The 18,979-nt window shown below is 39.3% G+C and overlaps 1 protein-coding gene across 7 annotated transcripts in view; it reads left to right on the forward strand.

Annotated features, from left to right (window-relative positions):
* The window catches only part of STX8 (syntaxin 8), a 250,382-nt gene that overhangs the window by 7,675 nt on the left and 223,728 nt on the right, over positions 1 to 18,979 (forward strand). For 2 of the 7 annotated variants that reach the window (XM_081272230.1, XM_081272236.1), the window contains exons 3-4: positions 659 to 753; positions 11,035 to 11,145. The exons of 4 other annotated variants lie outside the window; for them this stretch is intronic. In XM_081272230.1, coding sequence (XP_081128356.1) covers positions 659 to 753; positions 11,035 to 11,145 — 206 coding nt within the window. Of the gene's footprint in view, positions 1 to 658; positions 762 to 11,034; positions 11,146 to 18,979 lie in introns of all 7 variants that reach the window. One more of the 7 variants, XM_081272235.1, reaches the window with a different exon arrangement.

Consider the following 18,979-nt stretch of genomic DNA (forward strand, 5'->3'; position numbering starts at 1 on the left):
CAATGTAGTGCTTTAGAGTCAAAAACAAAAATTTCCTCTGAGTTTTTAGAATGATTGGAGAAAATTCACATAGTCCTGGAAAAAGAGTCATGTGTGGTTATCATTCCTCTAGTATAAAAAGAACACATTGCTGTAAACTGTTCAAATGGTGTGAAAATATACCAGTGTGTTCACAGACTGGTCAGTATGGTAGTGGACTTGATGCCATGCCATTTGAAGCATGGTTGAGGGAACTGTTGGATGTTTACGTTTGAATGAAAACATTTGGGAACACAGTTTCCTGCATGGGTCCAGGGTAGATCAATAGGATTAATGGGTAGAAGCTCAGGGGACAGAATTCAGCTGAGCGTGAGGGCAAACTGATGATTTCTAGTCAATGTCCACATTTAGGTATGACCCCGTAGTTCACTGGGGCAGGCTGTAGGGCTGATAAGAACCTCAGGTGAGGTGGCTAGACAAGGTGGCTAGACAAGTTTTGAGTTCTGAGACTCCTCAGAATCCTGAGTTTGTCACTGGGAGGCTAAAGATCTCTTCTAGCCCTTCCTTGATTGAAATGGAATCTGAAAAAAAAAAAAAAAAAAAAACCGCAAGTTTATTTAAGTTAGTAGATTCTACACCTCTGGACTAGAATACTTAGGATATGTTCTTTTCTTTTCAGCTTACGGTGACAATCAGAACTTTGTTGCAGAATCTGAAGGAAAAGATCGCCCTTTTGAAGGACTTATTGCTCAGAGCTGTGTCAACACATCAGATGTATCCATGTAAACATTTCCACCTCTTTTCTAGAGTGGGAGGAAAAGCAGTCTTATTTTAAGAAAGGAAGGAATCTGGGTCTGGGCTACCCAGATTTTTCCACAGCTTGAGGAGGACCTGATTTTCACACTGTTGTCTAAAATCTTGATTTTTGCTTTAGGTTTCTGTTACATGTTTTACAGTAAATATGCCAGCAAGGCAAGATCTGCCAAAGTAAAAGAATTAACTTGTTTGGGTGTGACCTTTATAGGGCAGGAAGCTAATGCTTTCCGTCAGTGTTATATTTTAGCCCTGTATTGCTCTCTGTCCACTGCTTTGAGGATGGCCAGCCCCTGCTCCAACAGCAAAATGTCCATGACAGTCCTAAGCTGTGATTCTGTTTCTGGGATTTCCAGATTTTGTAATGATCCATTTCTTTCTGGAGAGGCCAGTACTAGTAGAGAACACACATCTTTTTTTTATTTTTAATCATATAGATTATTGAGATGTGACTTGTTTGCAATATCATTTTTCCAGGGGCACAGATACTGCCCCTAGTTTGGGAGTTTTGAGGGCAGAGAGTAATGGGAACTTGCTTTAAAGCAAGTTGGGCCATCATCTTAATCTCCCAACTGTCAAGTGTGAAAACCTTTTTTAGAAATTTAGAATCTGATCTGTGTAGAAAAATATAGTGACCTGTTACCTAAATGAACCCTTTAAACCCAAGTTTATATTGGTATGGAAACTAACATCAAATGGTCTTCTTTCATTTCTCTAAATTGTGAGTAATTTATACCAGCAACCCAACGTTTAGTATTGACTTTGAATGTGTCAAATTCAATATGGGGAAATGTAGAAATATAGCTTTTTAGGTAAAGCAATTGAAGGTGTTTTAAAAAAATATTCTCCCAAGTGTAACTCATTTTATATTTCCAGGAAGGTTGATTTAGATTAGTTGCATGGTTTTCCAGGTGTGCAATTATTAATCCACTAAGGTTTCAAATAAAAGTTTGATTTCAGTCAACAGTTGGGACTTTCTTTTTCACATAATTGAAATATTCTGATACACTGAGTTTGTAATTTACCCTCCATCTGGTATCATTTGTTACTGCCCAGTTAGCCTATTGTACCAGGAGCTTTTACTTTACCCAAATCAACAAGTCTAAATATGTAGACCTCAATTAGTTTCAGACAGGCAAAGAGATTTCCTCTCCTAAATACCGGGAAGTCTGCACATGGGGTCAAGTTCTGCAAACTCATTTTAGTGTTATCAAAAGCACATACATGAGAAAGGTAACTAAATATTGTTTCATGGTATAATATTAGTACTTACATATTCGTTAGCCTCCATTAAGATAAGTGTTTAGTGTTCATCATATTTATATGCTAAACCTACAGGGCAAGAGAAGTATATGAATTAAGAACTCTTACTGTTTCCTATTAATAATGTCTACCAGCTATTAATTAGAGAATAGTAAGCATGTCACAGTAACAGTTGACTCTGTTCTCCTAAATACTTATAGCCTGACCATCTGCTGAAATCTCTTAGATTTTTACTTTTGTGGTAATGTCAGAATTACCTCCTAATTATTGAATTAAGAACTGAACAGTGCTGTTTAAAACATTACAAAAATATTTAGGGACTTTAACGTGAATAAGCCAGAGTTTCCTGAGAGAAATAAAAAGCTCATCTGAAATATAATACCTTTCTTAAGAATTCTATTTTTTTAAAAATAATTCTCTATTGTAACTAGCCAGCCTTGCAGGGATGGCATGCAGATAACGCACCGCACCGCACGGGGGCGCTCCTAAACCTCTGTCTTTTCAGGGAGCCCATTTCTCTTTTGGTATAAGGGAAAGGCGGTAGCTTCTGTATTATGACAGCGACTTTTTAATTCTCCTTCTGCTCCTCAGTCTTTCCATTTGCTTACCTGCTTCTTCTTAAATATTTTAAATATTATGGCAGTTATCCTCCAGATTTAAGATATATCAGATAGCAATTTGTCATTCCTAATAGCCTTATATTATTGGTTTGTTTTGGTGAGTCCTTCTCTTCTTTACAAAAAGGGTAATGAGTTGGGTCAAACTTTGCCCCTTCAATCACTGATACCGTTGGAAAGGAAAAGTAGCATTCTCGCAGAGGAGTTTTTATACTGTGGGGAAGTATCTTTGAGAACTTTTAATAATTCCCTCCACAGCTGGGATATAGAAGAGCCAGATTTAAACACAAGGCTGTCTGGCCCCAAATAAGTCATTTAAAGCTGAATTCTACTTTAGTAGAAATAATACAGTTAACTGTCACCTGGCATGTATTCAACTAGAATTCTCTATTAATTGGCATGTTGCTGTAGTGCCAAGACAAATCATTTTTATAATGCAAACTCTCAAGAACCTTGTTAATCATCAGAAAGATTAAGCAGTGTTCACTGTGGTTTATTAGGTATATACTTTATGGTGTTGTAATTCCTGGAAAAATTTTTGGCTATAAATCACCAATAGAGTGACTTTTTAATCCCTTTTGGGGGGCCCAATTAAGGTTGGGTGACTTTGTAAATGTGAATATTTGAATACCACATTTCTTTATTGTGCTGGGTAGTTAAGAGTTTATGGTACTTTGCTTAATAAATTAATGACTTTCTGTATTACGGAGTTTTATAGAGAATACTAGGAATTGCTGGAAAGATAAGTCCTATGAAAATGCTTTCAAAACAGTTCATGGAGTTTAGGCATGACATGTTATGCTCTTTCCCAAAGAAGTATTTCTCCCAGGAAGAATGAATGTGAAATTAAAATAAAAGTTCTATGCTTTTGAATCTGTTAGTTTACCACTAATAAGCCAAAATCCTGCGGCCAGAGAGTTTAAAATTGCTGGAAAATACTGGCTTCTAGTCACAGTGCTGCTTTGAGATGGGGATTATAATGGCCTCACCGTTGAGAGAAGGTGCATGCTGCGGGAGGCTACATGTGGAATTTTAGGTATACCCAAAATATCCTTAGAACTTGCTTGACATGAAGCTTGTCCTTTTGTTAGTTTTTCAAAGACAGCACCTTTTTACCTCTTTAAAAAGAATAAAAATAATCTCTTTACAAAGTGTTCAATATCAGAAGGTATTTTGGTGCCTTAGGAGAAGGCCCGGGGAAATAATTTTTTTAAAAACCTATAAATAACTTTTCTCTATATTTTAGGGAAAAGGATAGGTAGATAGAAAGTGGCCATCACTGTGTAATGAATGTGAATGATTGTAGGCAGGGAGAGGCTAGCTGCCTCAATTCTAGAAGTATCCCTGGTGGCTATAGGGGAGGCAAGGTTCTTAAATACTGTCTGGGACAAGTTTTCACAGCTACCTGGGAGCTTGAGACAAATAAGGAGGAGATAGTATGTATATATGTAGAAATTTTCTGGCCTATAGTTAGTTACTTGGTTTTTTCTAGTTTTTATTTGATTTTTTTTGGGGGGGGGAATCCTGTACATATATGGCAAAATGTATAATTGGTAATTCTAAATTAGTACTTCCCCTATCTCTGATTTGTCTGGAAATATTACTGGCCCATGAATCTGAAATAGGTGTAGTGGGAACAACACTGGCTTTGGAATTAGAACTCAGACTAACGACCACTTACCTGAGACCACACAGCAGTTCAGTCTTTCTGAGTCTTAGTTGAATTATCAATAAAGTAGGAGTAATCTTACTTTGCAAAGTTGCTATGAAAGTTGGAGAAAGTATTTTTAAAGAACTTCTATGGACTAGCCCCCTGTTGTGGTGCATGTTGAATAAAAGTTAGTCATTAACACTTAGCAACTGTAACCTTAACTGCCTTGTGCCTTATTTTTCCCATGTATGAGATAGGAAAGGTAAAAATTTATGTCATTTGTAGGATTGTTGTGAGGGTTTGAGTATATGCCCAAGAGGTGCTTTACATGTGAGGGTTTGAGTATATGCCCAAGTAAGTCCTTCTTGAGGATTACCTCTATTTATTATTATATAATTATTGTAAAGATTATTGCTGCCATTGAGAATTTGCATCTAGTCCTTCCTTTGTTGAATTAATAATCAGGTAAGTTGGTTTTATTAAAGCACACAAATGATGATGGTATTAAATTAGTTCTTGCAAAATGTGATCAGTTCTTTGAGGAAGGTAAGGACTTGGCTTGGTACATAATAGGTATTTAGTGAAGTTGGTTGAGTTTAAAAAAGAAAGTGAGCCATTAAAGTCTTCTGGTCTCACAAACCTTAAACTGTCTCCTTGCGACCTCTTTCGTTATGGTATGGAGAAGAAATTATGTTCACCCTTCTTCCTTCTCTAGGGCAATTCATCTACAAAGTAAGATTACCTAAATTCATTCATTCATTCATTCTCTCTCTCTCTCTCTTTCTCTCTCTCTCGAACACAATACCTTTGTTTTTATTTATTTGTATGTGGCGCTGAGGATTGAACCTAGTGCCTCATATGTGCTAGGTGAGCACTGTATCACTGAGCTACAACCCCAGCTCCAAGACTTACCTAAATTCTTACGTCTTTCTCAAGGCTTTTTTTTTTTTTTTTTTTAAGTTGCAGTCTTTTTTTTTTTTTTTTTTTTAATACCTTTTTATTTTATTTATTTATTTTTTATGTGGTGGTGCTGAGGATCGAACCCAGGGCCTTGCGTGTGCTAGGCGAGCACTCTACCGCTGAGCCACAACCCTGGCCCCTTCCACTAAGTTTTAAGAAAACTCAGGAGCTGAAGTGGGTTGGTGTGTGGCAGGGATCCAGAGACCTGTCCACTCCACTGCATCTGTGGGTCAGATCAGGCTGTAGCCCAGAAGCTGGGCTTAAGCACACTGGAATTAGCTATTGGTAATGTGAAATCAGGATCTAATTTCCTTTACAGCTTACATTTCCATGAATTGCCTAGAATTATATTGAAAATCAACTGTGAGCCAGTGACAAAGTACCATGTAGTTATTTTTCTTTGACTATTCTTTGAATTTCTTCCTTGTTTATTCACCAAGTTGGTGGGAGAGGAGGTCTTCAGCACCAGCCACTGACTATATGTCTTATTTTCTACTTATCCTTATTTCCTTAGGCACACCCTTGTCCCCACTCCCCTACTCTACCCAACTGTCATAGGTATGTCCACATATATGCAGTGTAGATTATTACCCGATTCTTTGATCTCTTATTAACATTCTATTTAGTGTCTAGTGTAGATGGTCTGTTAATTTAGTCTTCCACCTCCCCTCACCCCAACTCCTATGGCCTATTCTCTCAATATATTAAAACAAAACATAAAAGAAGCAGAGTTTTCCTAATGGGATAAGTTTTCCCAGATTTACAGAGTCTCTGGGAATATTCTAGTTAGTATTACAGGTTGAGTGTCCCTTATCTGTCCCATGCATTTAGAATTTTTTCAGATTGTGGAATATTTACATATGCATAATAAAATATCTGGCATGTGACCTGTCTAAGCACAAAATTTATTTGTTTCATATACACCTTATGTATATAGGCTGATTGTAATTTTATACAAACAATATTTTTAATAATTTTGTACATGAAACAGAATTTCCCAGGATCAAATTTTCCACCTGTGGCATTCATATAGGTATTCAAAAAGTTACAGATTTTGGAGCATCTCAGATTTTGAATTTTTGAATTAGGGGTGCTCAACTTGTACCAGTACTGTTTTTTCAGGCTTCTAAGAGGTGGTAAAGAGAAGTGGCAGTGCTGGCAGCCCCAGGATGCTGTAACCTCTGGAATTTTGATGCTCAGCATGATGTGGTGCAGAAGGCCCTGACCAAGGGCAGAAAGAGCTGGACTCTAACCCAGCTTTGCCATTAACCATCAGAGCAGCTTAGCCATGCTGGGCCTTAATTTCCTGTCAGAAAAATGAATTAAATTAGGGGATCTCAAAAGCCTCTTCCTTCATCAAATATCTGTGATTCTCTTCTTCACTCTCTAACCTACAAAAGTAATTAGCAAATTTAATACCTTTGAAAGTGATCTTCTTTAGTTGTTGATTCATTCTAAACTTTAGTTTGTTTATACATGCAGTCCTGGGGATTGATCCCAGGGGTGCTCTAGCACGGAACTACATCCCCAGCCCTTTTCATTTTTATTTTGAGACAGGGACTTTCTAAGTTGCCCAGGCAGGCCTTGAACTTGAGATCCTCCTGCTTCAGCATCCTGGGTAGCTGGGATTATAGATGTGCCCCACAGCATCTGGCTTAACATTAGTTTAATTCTGTAACTATTATCTTTAAAATATTAAAGATTACCTTGAATTGCTTTTATTACACAAAGTACTTTCTACCTGCAGCTACACATTTTATGAGTGACTCCTTTCTCTTCCACTTCCATATCCTGCCACATCTCATTCTTCATAGTTAACAATGTTGATGATTAGTACTTCTTATCCAGACTTTTCTAGGCATGAAATATGTACATGTAAATATAAAATTCTTTTGATGAGGAAAGGATCATATTGTACAGTTGGTTCTGAAACTTTTGTTTTTATTAATAAGCCCATAGCAGAGTCACACAGTACAAAACAATGTTCAGTCTCCCTTATCTCTGAATTGTCAGTTTCCCTTCCTTAGAGTTATTTGTATGTATTTTTAGAAATTTTTGGTGTATGTACAAACATATATATTTATCTGATCTTTTTTTATTTACAAAGTGGGAGCATACAATTCTCCATTTAGCTCCTTGTTGCTATTACTGCTATTTGCCTCCCCTTCTTGGTTTAATACTGAATTTTGGAGCTTATTCCATATCACATAGTGTGTATGAATGCTTGTATGTGCTCAAAAGTGTTAATTGTCATTACTATCAGTACATAAACAGTTTCCCTATCCCTTTTTTTCAGTCTGCAAAACTTTCTTTTGCATAGATGCACTAGTTCCTTATTGGTGAACTTTTAGGATACTTCTAGTTTTGAGCCATTATAAATGATAGTGTAGTAAACATCTTTTCTCCAAAGTCCTGGTATGGAGTTTGAATGTATCTGCAAGAAAAATTCCTGTTAAAAGAATGTACCTTTTTTTTTTTTTAAAGCTGGGTGCAATGGCGCACGCCTGTAATCTCAGCAACTCAGAAGACTGAGCAGGAGGATCACAAGTTCAAAGCCAACCTTAGCAACTTAGCAAGACCCTGTCTCAACATAAAAATTCAAAAGGCTGGGGATGTAGTTCAGTGGTAGAGCGCCCCTAGGTTCAATCTCCAAAACTGCAAAAAAAAAAAAAAAAAAAAAAAGTGCCCTTTAAATAACCTGTGTACATCCCCACAGTGAATTTAAGAGAATTCCTGAGTCCTTGGCCCTTTCCAAAATTTTCTTGAATATAGAATATAAGACAAGGCTCTATAATATTAGAATATAGTTTGTAGTTAACACAATTTAAAATTCTTATTTTGCCTTATCTAATTCTTGTCACGGCTTCTGTTACTTCTTTAATTTATGTGGAGCTTGTTTTAGATAGAAAAGCCTTCTGCTTTACTGACAGTTTGCCATTAATTTGAAAGACATGGATATTCTTGACATTGCATTGACCAAAAGGATGATATTTGGCCTTTTTATTAATACAGAAAAATATTTAAGGTCATTGTTTTTGAGGTAATGGGGATTGAATTCAAGGGTGCTCTACCACTGAGCCACATCTCTATCCCTTTTTATTTTTATCTTTTTTTTTTTAATTTTATGAAATTATAATCACACACTTGAAATGGATTTCAGATCTCTTCATTTTCTTTTTTTTTTTTTTGAGAGAGAAAGAGAGAATTTTAATATTTATTTTTTAGTTCTTGGCGGACACAACATCTTTGTATATGGTGCTGAGGATTGAACCCAGGCCGCATGCATGCCAGGTGAGCGCGCTACCGCTTGAGCCACATCCCCAGCCCTTATTTTTTATCTTGAGGCAAACTCTCGCTGAGCTGCCCAGGCTGGCTTGGAACTTGTGATCCTCCTGCCTCAGCCTCCTGAGTTGCTGGGATTACTGGTGTGTGCCACTCTGCCTGGTTATAAGATCACTGTTTCTTTATAATTGCTAGTTCATGGTTTCCAAGATGGAATACTTAGTGACTGTCATCAAGTAGGAAATGGCAAAGTAATGGTATTGATCTGACCCAGGATAGTGTGGCATTCTGGAATGTTAAGAGAATTCATTTATTATTCTTTTAAAAATATCTAAAGCCATTTACAGTGCTCAGCTACATTGGTTTGGGGAATTTGTGATTTTCCAGACAACCGTTGTTGGGGAAATTTCTGCCTGGGTTTGTTTACCATCCAGTTGATGTACAAAATGAGCAACAATATTTATAGATTCCTTGGGCTATAGTTTTCCCATCCAGGCAGTGATGATGCTACTACTTGATTCTGTCAATTCCTTGGAAACTTTTAGGCCAGAATGCAATGTTTTTTAGCCTTTTTTAAGAAGAAAAGTGTCTATAAATCCAAAGCATCAGTTTCACTAATGTCTGACTATTATTACTAGGACTAGGGACTTGTGACCAGTGCTGTATTGAATCACCAGCCTTTCAAGACTAATAAAAGAAAGATCACAACCAGGCATAGTGGTGCTTACCTCTAATCCCAACAACTCTGGAGGCTGAGGAAGGAGGATTGCAGGTTTGAGGCCAGCCTGGGCTACTTAGTGAGATCCTGTCTCAAAATAAAAAATAAAAAGGGTTGGGGATATAGCTCAGTGGTAGAGCACCCCTGGGTTCAATCCCCAGTACTCCCCCCATACCGAAAACAAGAACAAAACAAAAAAGCCCAAAACCCCAATCCAAAGTCCACTTGATAAAAAATGTAAAATCCAGTTAAAACCTAGTTGAGGTGTGTTTGTTTTTTGTGTCCAGTGCCAGCTATCTCCTTTCAGAAGTGTTAACTTCTGCCATCAAGAAAGAGAGTAGAGAAAGCTTTCTTCTTCAACGTTTCTTTTACTTTGTTTTTCATAATACATCCCCCCACACACTTACCCACACACCCTTAAGCCTAGCAGAACTTGTGTAATTTGTTTCAGGAAAACTAGTATGTGAAACTTTGGATTTAGGGGCTTGAGGGTATAGCTCAGTTGTAGAGTGCATGCTTAGCACCATTCAGGAAGTCCTGGATTGAGTCCCCAGCACCAAAACCCAAAACTTTTGGATTAGATTCTGATTTGTTATCGTTATTTTTTTTAAAAAAAAATTTGTAGTTATAGATGGACAGCTTATTTTATTTGCTTATTTTTATATGCAGTGCTAAGGATCAAACCTAGGGCCTCACACATGTTAGGTAAGCACTCTGCCACTGAGCCCCAGCCCTTATTGTTGTTATTATTTTTTAACCATCACCTATGAAATTATGAAATTGTTCTGGAAAGCTGGACATGGTGACCCACACCTGTAATTCCAGGTACTCTGGAGGCTGAGGTAGGAGGATCACAAGTTCCAGGGCAGCCTAGGCAACTTTGCAGGACCTTGCCTCAAAATAATAAATAAAAAGGGCTGAGGATGTAGCTCAGTATAGAATACTCCTGGGTTCAATCCCCGGTACCAATAAATAAATAAGAATAGTGCTGAAAAATGTAACAGATGATCTGGTGTTACAGATAGAAAGAGACCCCCACCCCCAAGACTGAAGTAACTGGTTCAAGATCATAGACAGTGGACAAAACAGGACTAAAACTATAGTCTTTTAAACTCCTACTTGAGTATGCTTACTAGAATTTCTTTGTAATTTTCCTTGAAGATCATATAATATAAATGAACAAGGAATTGATGGTGACAATTTTTACAGCAAATTATTCCACACAGTGGTACTTTAAAATCTATTTTCCAGGTCTACTACTAGGTATCAAAAAGCAGGCAGTTCAAAACGTGGTATCTTGGAGCACCCCCTCATCCAGTTTGATCCCAGGCATCCCACATGCTAGGCAAATACTCTAACACTGAGCCCTATCCCCACCCCTATCTTACACCCCTGAACACTAACATCTAAAACTCAAAACCTAAAGAATCACTGAGCCAGACTGTCCTGTTGACAGGTCACCAGGAGGAAAATATTTACCTTGTATATTTCTCAGTGCAAGAATTTATGTGGTGATATAATGATCTATGTCAGCATTTATACATTCCTTTGCAATAGTGCTGGCAAGGTCATTTACCTGGAGGATCTGTGGAGTTGAAGGTCAGAGCAGGAGAAGCTGAAGAACAGGTTCTCTTTTAGATAGTAGTGTTTGGAGTGTAAGAGCTGCCAGTGACTTGAATAGGTCATTTCATAACATAATAGGTAAAATCAGGTAACCCATCCACCACTGGACCTTAACAAGGTGTCTGCAGAACACAACTGGAAGGGGATCGAAGACAGAACCTACTGGATGATCTTGTAACGCGCGAGAGACTACTTCTGGCATCCTTTAAGAATGAGGGTGCAGAGCCAGACCTAATCAGGTATGATATTTTCTTTACAGGAATTACTTGGCTGGTGCAGATTTACTTGCTGTTATTACAACTGTTTCTTGAATGGTTTCAGATCTTTATAAAATTTTTTTGGTTCATTTGTAGTATTTGACTAAATTTCTATTCAGTTTAGTTTTTATTTTCTAGATTTAGTAAACTTGGTATGTTCAGCAGCATCCCATATTGGGGTGGATGAGAATCACCTGAGATTTTCATCACACTCAGGTAGAATACAGTGTCAGAAAATTTGATTTGCATTCTTAATGCTTGAGTTTTCTGCATTGTTAGCTGCCTATAAACTCCTGAAGTCATTACTTATCAGTGTGGGGAAATGAGTTTTGTTTTAAAATTGGCATTGAAAAAAAAATGTGTCTGATAAGACTGTAGTCTAGGACTCACGGAGGTAGGGGAGTGAGTTGGTTGGATTCTTTCCCTGGCTCTTTGCCACGGAATGATTCACACTCTTAAGAGCTCACAGCTGATCAGAACTGAGCCCTGTTGGAAGACCCCGAGAAGGGTCTAATTTTCAAGGCTACGGTTAATGAGCCATAAATTGTTACCTCTTTGCAGTTGGCCTCCCCTCTCTTTTAGAACTCTCTTAACTTCATTGTGGAAACCATCCCAGAACGGTATGTGTCCACTGTGGAGAGGCAGCTAGTTTCTGCTTAGTTCCTAGTAGGAATAATAAGTTTACTGAGGGCAGTGGTGTTATGTTTTATTTATTTATTTGGTACTGGGGATTGAACCCAGAAGCACTTAATTACTGAGCTACATCCCCAATCCTTTTTTTTTTTAATTTTTATTTTTTAGTTGGATACAGTATTGTTAATTAATTAACTTATTTTTATGTGATGCTGAGGATTGAACCCCACAGGCCTCACCTATGCTAGGTGAGTGCTCTACCGCTGAGCCACAACCCCAGCTCCCCCCATCCTTTTTGAGACTGGGTCTCTGTAAGTTGGTGAGTCTGGCCTTGAACTTGTGATCCTCCTGCCTCAGCCTCCTGAGTCTCTGAAATTATAGATATGCACCTCTGTGCCTGGCTCAGGGCAATGTTTTTTGACCCTAGCCTCACAATACCAGGCTCTACCCCAGCTCAGGCCCAGTGGGTGGGGTGGGCGGGGCGTCTCAGGTGATTCTCATAAGCATCCAGGATTATAAAACCTGCCCTAGGACTAAGAGAAGAAGATCTTTCCCACCGGTCCCAGGCGTCCTAGGAGGAGGCAGTTCAAGGTTTTCAGAAAAGGAGGAGTTGTGCTCCTCTCTTGGTAGTGTCCCAGGAGACCACAGTCTGTGGTGGGCTGACTGACTGTGGCTCGTGATAGTCTCTGCAGTGTTCAGGCTCATGGATGCAGGGTGAAGTGAGTGGATGACGACGGTGATCCTGGCTGAGGAATAGAACAGGTGAGCAGAGGAGCCAAGAGGGGCATTACACTGAAGGAAGAGGTCTGTTTAGTTAAGAAATGAATAGATGCATTCTGCCATTGTCTAACAAATTAGAACAAATCAGTTTAAAAAAAGAAATCAGATTAGGTAAATATATTTTCAACAATAAAACTGTAAAGTAAAAAATTAATAGAGGCATGCTGGGGGGGGACATGTTTCACAGGGGAGAAGGGGTCAAGAAGAGAGAAAAGATGGTCAGAAGGGAGAGAAAGCGTTTAAATAACCGTATTTGGTATGGCAGAGGTGAGCATGATAAATTGTTAGCATTTGGTGAGAGTTTGTTAGGGGTTGGGGTGCGGGGGTGGGGATGGGGGCAGATAGAGTCCGTTAGGCACCAGACTCCATTTATTGCTCTTCGTTAACTGTGTAATTTAATGCTGTTGAACGGGCCAGCTTGAGAATTAGCTGACCCTAGTTGTGCACTACCAGGGGGAGAGGGTTCCTGGGGGTTGTTTGTTTGCAGAGCTGGGGGTAGAATCCAGGACCTCACACATGCTAGACAAGTACTCTTCACTGAGCTACGTCTGCTGTTTTAAATTTTGAGACAGGGCCTCAATAAATTGTTATGGCTGCCCTTAAACTTGTGATCCTCCTGCCTCAGCCTCCGGAGTAGCTGGGATTTCAGATGTGTGCCACCGGTCCAGCCCTTATGGTTTTTGTTTAGTTATTGTTTTGGTCCCCTCTTTCCTGTCTGTTCTCTCTCCCCTCATTTCTCTTGTGATCTCTGTGTCCTTGCTATTCCAAGTGGGGCTTGCAGAGGAGTAGCATCAGCGTCACTTAGAGGCTTGTTAGACATTCAGAAACCAACACCCCAGCCCAGACCTGCTGAATCAAAATCTGTATTTTAACAAGATCATCAGATGACTCGAAGGCAATGCTATAATTTGAGAAATACTCTTTGTATTGTTTGTAGCACTCTGCATCAGAATTACTAAAGGGCTTACCAAAAACAGAAGGAGACAGAGAAATACTAGTGTCTGGACCGTATACTTGGCAAGTCTGACCAGTCGTCTTGGGGTAGGGCCTGGCTAGCAGTAAGCCTGGAGGACGCTCCCCAGGTGAGTCTAATAGGTAGCAAGTGAGAGCCGCTATCTCCTTTCGTGGCACAGTATAAAGATCTCGGTAGTCTACACCTGCTGTTGGTTTTCTGCATGCCAGGCATTATGCTTAGTTTTTTGTGTGCGTTTGCTCAGGAGATCTTCACAATATACTACTTTACAGAAAAGAAACTAAGGCTCGGAAGGTTTAATTCTAAATTTCATTGCACCATACAAGGAGCTGAACTAGGCTTCAGAAGGACTCATCTTTGTAGCTTAGTTGTTCCCCAATCATTTGGGCCTCAGAATCATTGACCTTAAATTGGGGTATGTGTTTTGCCCATTTTTCATCGTTGTTTGTCATGTTAATTGTTGATTGCTATGTTAAGGGCTGCAGGCTTTAAAACCCTTATATATATATACACAAGGTGACATTACTGCAGCATTGTGTCTCCCCCAGGTGAGGAGGGTGTTCACGTTGCTTCCTTGCAGTGGAGACCTTCTGTCCTGTTACCCCAAATGCTCTGCAGGCTCCTGACCTCCTCTATCAGTCTTGGTCCATGTGCTGCACCTGGTGCTCTGCCCGCCCATCTCCCCTTCCAAATCTTGTTTGTTCTGTGTCCTCTTTAATCAGTGCTCAGCTTGCTGCCTATTGTCCTCTTAGCCAATCTCACATTAATTTGGCTGTGGAATCAGTGTCTGGCAGTGACTTGTCTTATGGAGGTATTTTAACCAAAGCCTACTTGAATCCTAGAATTTAAACTGAAATAAATTAATTGGGGGAGAAATTGGGGGAAATTGGCACGTCAGTAGCAGAGATGGATTTTTTGTTGGTTGGTTTTTTTGGACGGAGGCCTTCTGAAGTCCTCTTAAATCCTACCACTAGGATGCCCCTGCTCTTCAGTGCATGTAGCTGATACAAACGGAGGCCTAAAGCTGTTACTAATTGGTTTGCTGGTGAATGGTCGGGGTTACATGGGGGCAGAGAGATCAGACTGAGAAAATGTGAAGCAAAGATAAGTGAAGTCCTGAGCATTGGAATAATTAAGGTAACTGGCCAGACTTATGTACATGCTCTCAACATGAAACTAAGGGATGTATGTATATATACTTTTTCATTTAGGAATAACTCTAGAATCATTCAGAATAAGCTTTCAGAAGAATTTTGTTTAAAAAGTATGTAAACATTGCGGAGGAGAAATGATTACTGAGGAGCGATGGGGAGGAGGTGCTAATGGACAGGACAGATGGTGATGATCCATTCCACATGGCATTCAGTATGGTCAACAGTAAGACAACATCGTGACAAATAGATATCAGCCACCAAGAAAAAATCATTGCAGGTTTAAAAAAAAAAAAAAAAAAAGGAAAGAGAATGGCAGATGGCCCGGAAGGTGAATTCCTTTTCACCTCCACTGGTGAATTCTTATTGGGGCTAAAATTGCTTTAGACTACTGCATTCACCCGAACAGGAATATGTCTGCAGATACTTGTCCAAAAAGTGTAATAGACATCCCAGAGGAGTCAATAAGGAAATGAATACTAGGTAAAATCACTCTGAAATAACTGCAGGAAGAAGTTCCAGGGAACCTTGTAGAAGGATTACAAAAATGTGCACTCTAGTTGCATTGATCCAGCTGATCAGGGAGGAGAGCACCATCACTGACTTCAGATCAGCAATAAGTGTAACCATGATTTGCATGAATGAGGCCAAGATAGTTCAGCTTAGATTCAGTGTTTGCTGGTCTTTGATTTCTTTCACCTGCTTATGTCAAAGTGTTATTTTTGCTTTTTTTTTTTTTTTCCTTATCCTTGAGTCCTGTCCTATCCCTGACTTCTCATACCTAATCATTGTTTTGCCTGGACCAAGCTTCAGCTCTGAGCGTCTGGATTCAGTCATAGACATGACCAGTTTCCGCTCATAATTTGACCATATGTTCTGGCCTCCCGATTGTCAGGTTGCCCACTCATTTCTAATACCAACCGTTAGGACTTTTTAATCCCTGGAGAAACTCCATCCCCTTTTTTGCCAGTTGTTTTCTCTCGGGTGTCTCCAGTGGATCTCAAAGATTTTTCTGAGTTCTTCTCACAGTTGATTCCTAGGGCTTCCCCAACATTTTTGTTTACTTCTGAAATTCTTGATATTAGGAGGTTAGTTTGGTTACTTTGTCGCTTTGGGATGGGCCAGGAGCACATATGTTTCTCTTAGGCCATGACTGCAGAAACACAGTGGCCAGGAGGCCTTGTCAGAACTTGAAAATGTTACTCGCCCTGTGATAAATTTTGTTGCTAGTGCTGCATTGACAAGTTAAAGAACTGGGGTTAATCTGCTAACCAATGTTTCAGAGCCCTATAATATTTACCAGCAATACCTCAAAATCAGTTGCTCTACCAGAGCTCACTTGGAACCCCATGAGCCCCTCTGCCTTCCTAGAGTTCCCTACCTCAGTTTCCCTCTTTCCTATTTGCAACTCTTTCCCTCCCCATCCTCATGCCCGAGAGTCCTCCCACCCAGCTCTTCTCTCTTTTTTGCTCTTCCTCCTCAGATGTGGCCTTATTAAGGGGAGAAGAGTATTGTCAAACTTCGGTTTGGATTAGCATTTTCTTTAAACATTAATGTGCCAATCACATGATTGAATGTGTAGCTGTCATGTGATAGAATCTTCATTTTACCTTAGGATTACTGGTCAATTATTCTAGAGCAGTAATCCTTGGTCCAAATAAGCAATGGTTGACTAATTTAGGGCATTTGGCAACTCGTTAAACAAGTCTCTGTGCAACAATGTCTCTTAGAAGAAGATAAGCCCTGACTCATAAAGCAGTGACACAGCTTCTGATTTAAAAGCCCACTGCCTTTTATATTTGAGAGCATTGCTAAGTCTTACAATTAGTTAAATCTTTGTAAAGAGAAAGAAAAATCATTGCATACTCCACTGCTCTGTGACCATCTCAAAGATTATGTGATTAACTCAGCTGCAGTGGGTGGCTAATTGGCTAAGCTTTAATCTTCACACCACCAACTAGGTAGAGGATTATAGGGAAGAGGAAGTTATTTAGAGTTTAAGATAGTAGTTATATGTCAGGAAGAATATGTTAAGAGGACCAGTTGCAAAAATCAGTGAAATGTTCACATTTTCTTAGAGTACATCTTTCATTTCCAATATATATTTCTTAAGCTACTGGAAAAAAAAACATGGTATATCTAATGTCTGTTTCCTATCACCATATGGGTGGGCCTGATGGGCAAAAGAAAAATTTACATGAAATCTTACGTGAAAAATACCCCTTCCTCCTCTTAAACCATTGAGTGTTTTATTTTAGTTCAACACTTGGTTTATAAGGAGGATTTGTCTGAGAATAACTGAATTTCCTAAAGAATCATTAATTTATACTTTGTTCTTTAATGTTATTAACCCACAACTAACATACTCTCCTAGAAGCAGGAAGTTGCTGAGGAATTATACTGGCATCATGAGCCAGCTCATTGATAAGTCATAAATATTTATTGCTTTTATTTATGCCCAGAAATATGGTAACTCCTAGTTTTTCTGACATGAATGTGCCGAGATTTGTAATGTTTTGTTTCCCTCTGTTTGAAAAAGTTCAAGGATGCTTGGGCCAAAGAGGTATTAAGGACAGTGGAGAATATTAAAGAGATTAATTAATGCCTGCTAATTTAATGAAGCAAGAATGTAGTGGTAAAACCTTCTTTCCTTAAATAGTTGTCTATTGGGTGCCTACTGTGCTGGAAATGTGGTGTCAAAAAGCCAAATAGCAAAACACAAAACACCTACATTTAGCAACTAAGCTGAGTTGCCCATCTTGGTTACCCATACATACAGTGATGTGGAATATACAGTGGAATGAAATAAAAAATATTATATCAGTAAATAAATTCAGGAGAAAAGCATGTTGTGCTTTGAGAGAGTATCGGTGGGAAACCTGTTTTGCTAGGGAGGCCCCATGGTTTAATACTGAGTCATTTTTCTTTTTTGACAAGCGTATATTTTGTATCTTTTTTTGGTAGTAGGGATTGAACTCAAAGGCACTCGACCACTGAGCCACATCCCAGCCCTATTTTTGTATTTTATTTAGAAACAGGGTCTTGCTGAGTTGCTTAGGGCCTTGCTGTTGCTGAGGTTGGCTTTGAATTCTTGATCCTCCTGACTCGGCCTCCCAAGCTGCTTGGATTACAGGAGTGTGCCACCACACTCTACTTGTATATTGTATCTTTTTATATATAATTTTTTAGTTGTAGCTGGACACGGTACCTTTATTTTATTTATTTTTATGTGGTGCTAAGGATTGAACCTAGGGCCTTGCATGAGCTAGGCAAGTGCTCTACTGCTGAGCCACAACTCCAGCCCTGTATTTTGTATATTGATCAAGATTTTCCATAACTGGGGCAAGGATCAAAGCCTACACACTGCCAAATGAGTTTTTAATGAATGGACATTGTTCTACTTTGTTCTGTGTCTCCCAGCATGCCCAACATAGTTAGGTATGTAGAAAGCAAAGTTTTGCTGATTGAAAGGTTGACTGAGTCAGGATGTAGTAGGTTGTGCTGTGATACCTAAACAGACCTGGGAATGTCAGGCTTTTAATACATGAAAGCTTTATTTCCTGCCTTGTGTTAGGTCTGGCAGTTCTCTTAGAAGGTGTGACTCAGATTCCCGTTGTTTCCATCTTAAGACTGTGCGGTCATGACACATGAACTCCATGTTTCCCCTGATTGGAGCAGAGAAGGAATGTAGAGAACTCACCCTCTTGCATGCTTTGGCCTGCAGGTTTCTTACATTCAACCCATTGACGAGTCATGTGGCTCCGACTAGTGAGAGGCTGGAGACTATAATCCTTTTCTGTGCTCAAGAAGCAACTGAAATGGGACACGCACCTTTGTCTGCCTCACTTTTTGAGTAATTTAAGGGAGAGATAAGTCACTCTGGTATAGTCTTGCTGCCTTCTCAGTCAAAAAGATTAGAATTGGAAGTTAATAGAAACACACGAGGTGGGATTTGTTCATTTATAATGCCCGATCTCATCTTGAAGAGGTCAGTCAGGTAAGGGAAACAAAACAAACATCACACCACGATGAAATGAGTGTGAACAGGTGTGTAAATGTGTTGTTTCTGTGGCAGTTGGAGGAGTACTAAGTACAGGGTCTGAGTAGAGAAGATGGTACTTATCGTACTGCTCACCCCAACAATTAAGTGGGTGCCTGGGTTTAGGTCACTATAGTAATATACACTGCCCTCGACCACAAGGGACATGCAATGCTGTAATTACATCCTGTGTAATACATTCCTAGTTAAAGAAGGGAAAGGGTTGATGAATTTACCAGC

This window comes from Spermophilus citellus (genome assembly GCF_964194105.1).
Source record: "Spermophilus citellus genome assembly, chromosome: 17".
In the NCBI taxonomy this organism is placed as follows: domain Eukaryota; kingdom Metazoa; phylum Chordata; class Mammalia; order Rodentia; family Sciuridae; genus Spermophilus; species Spermophilus citellus.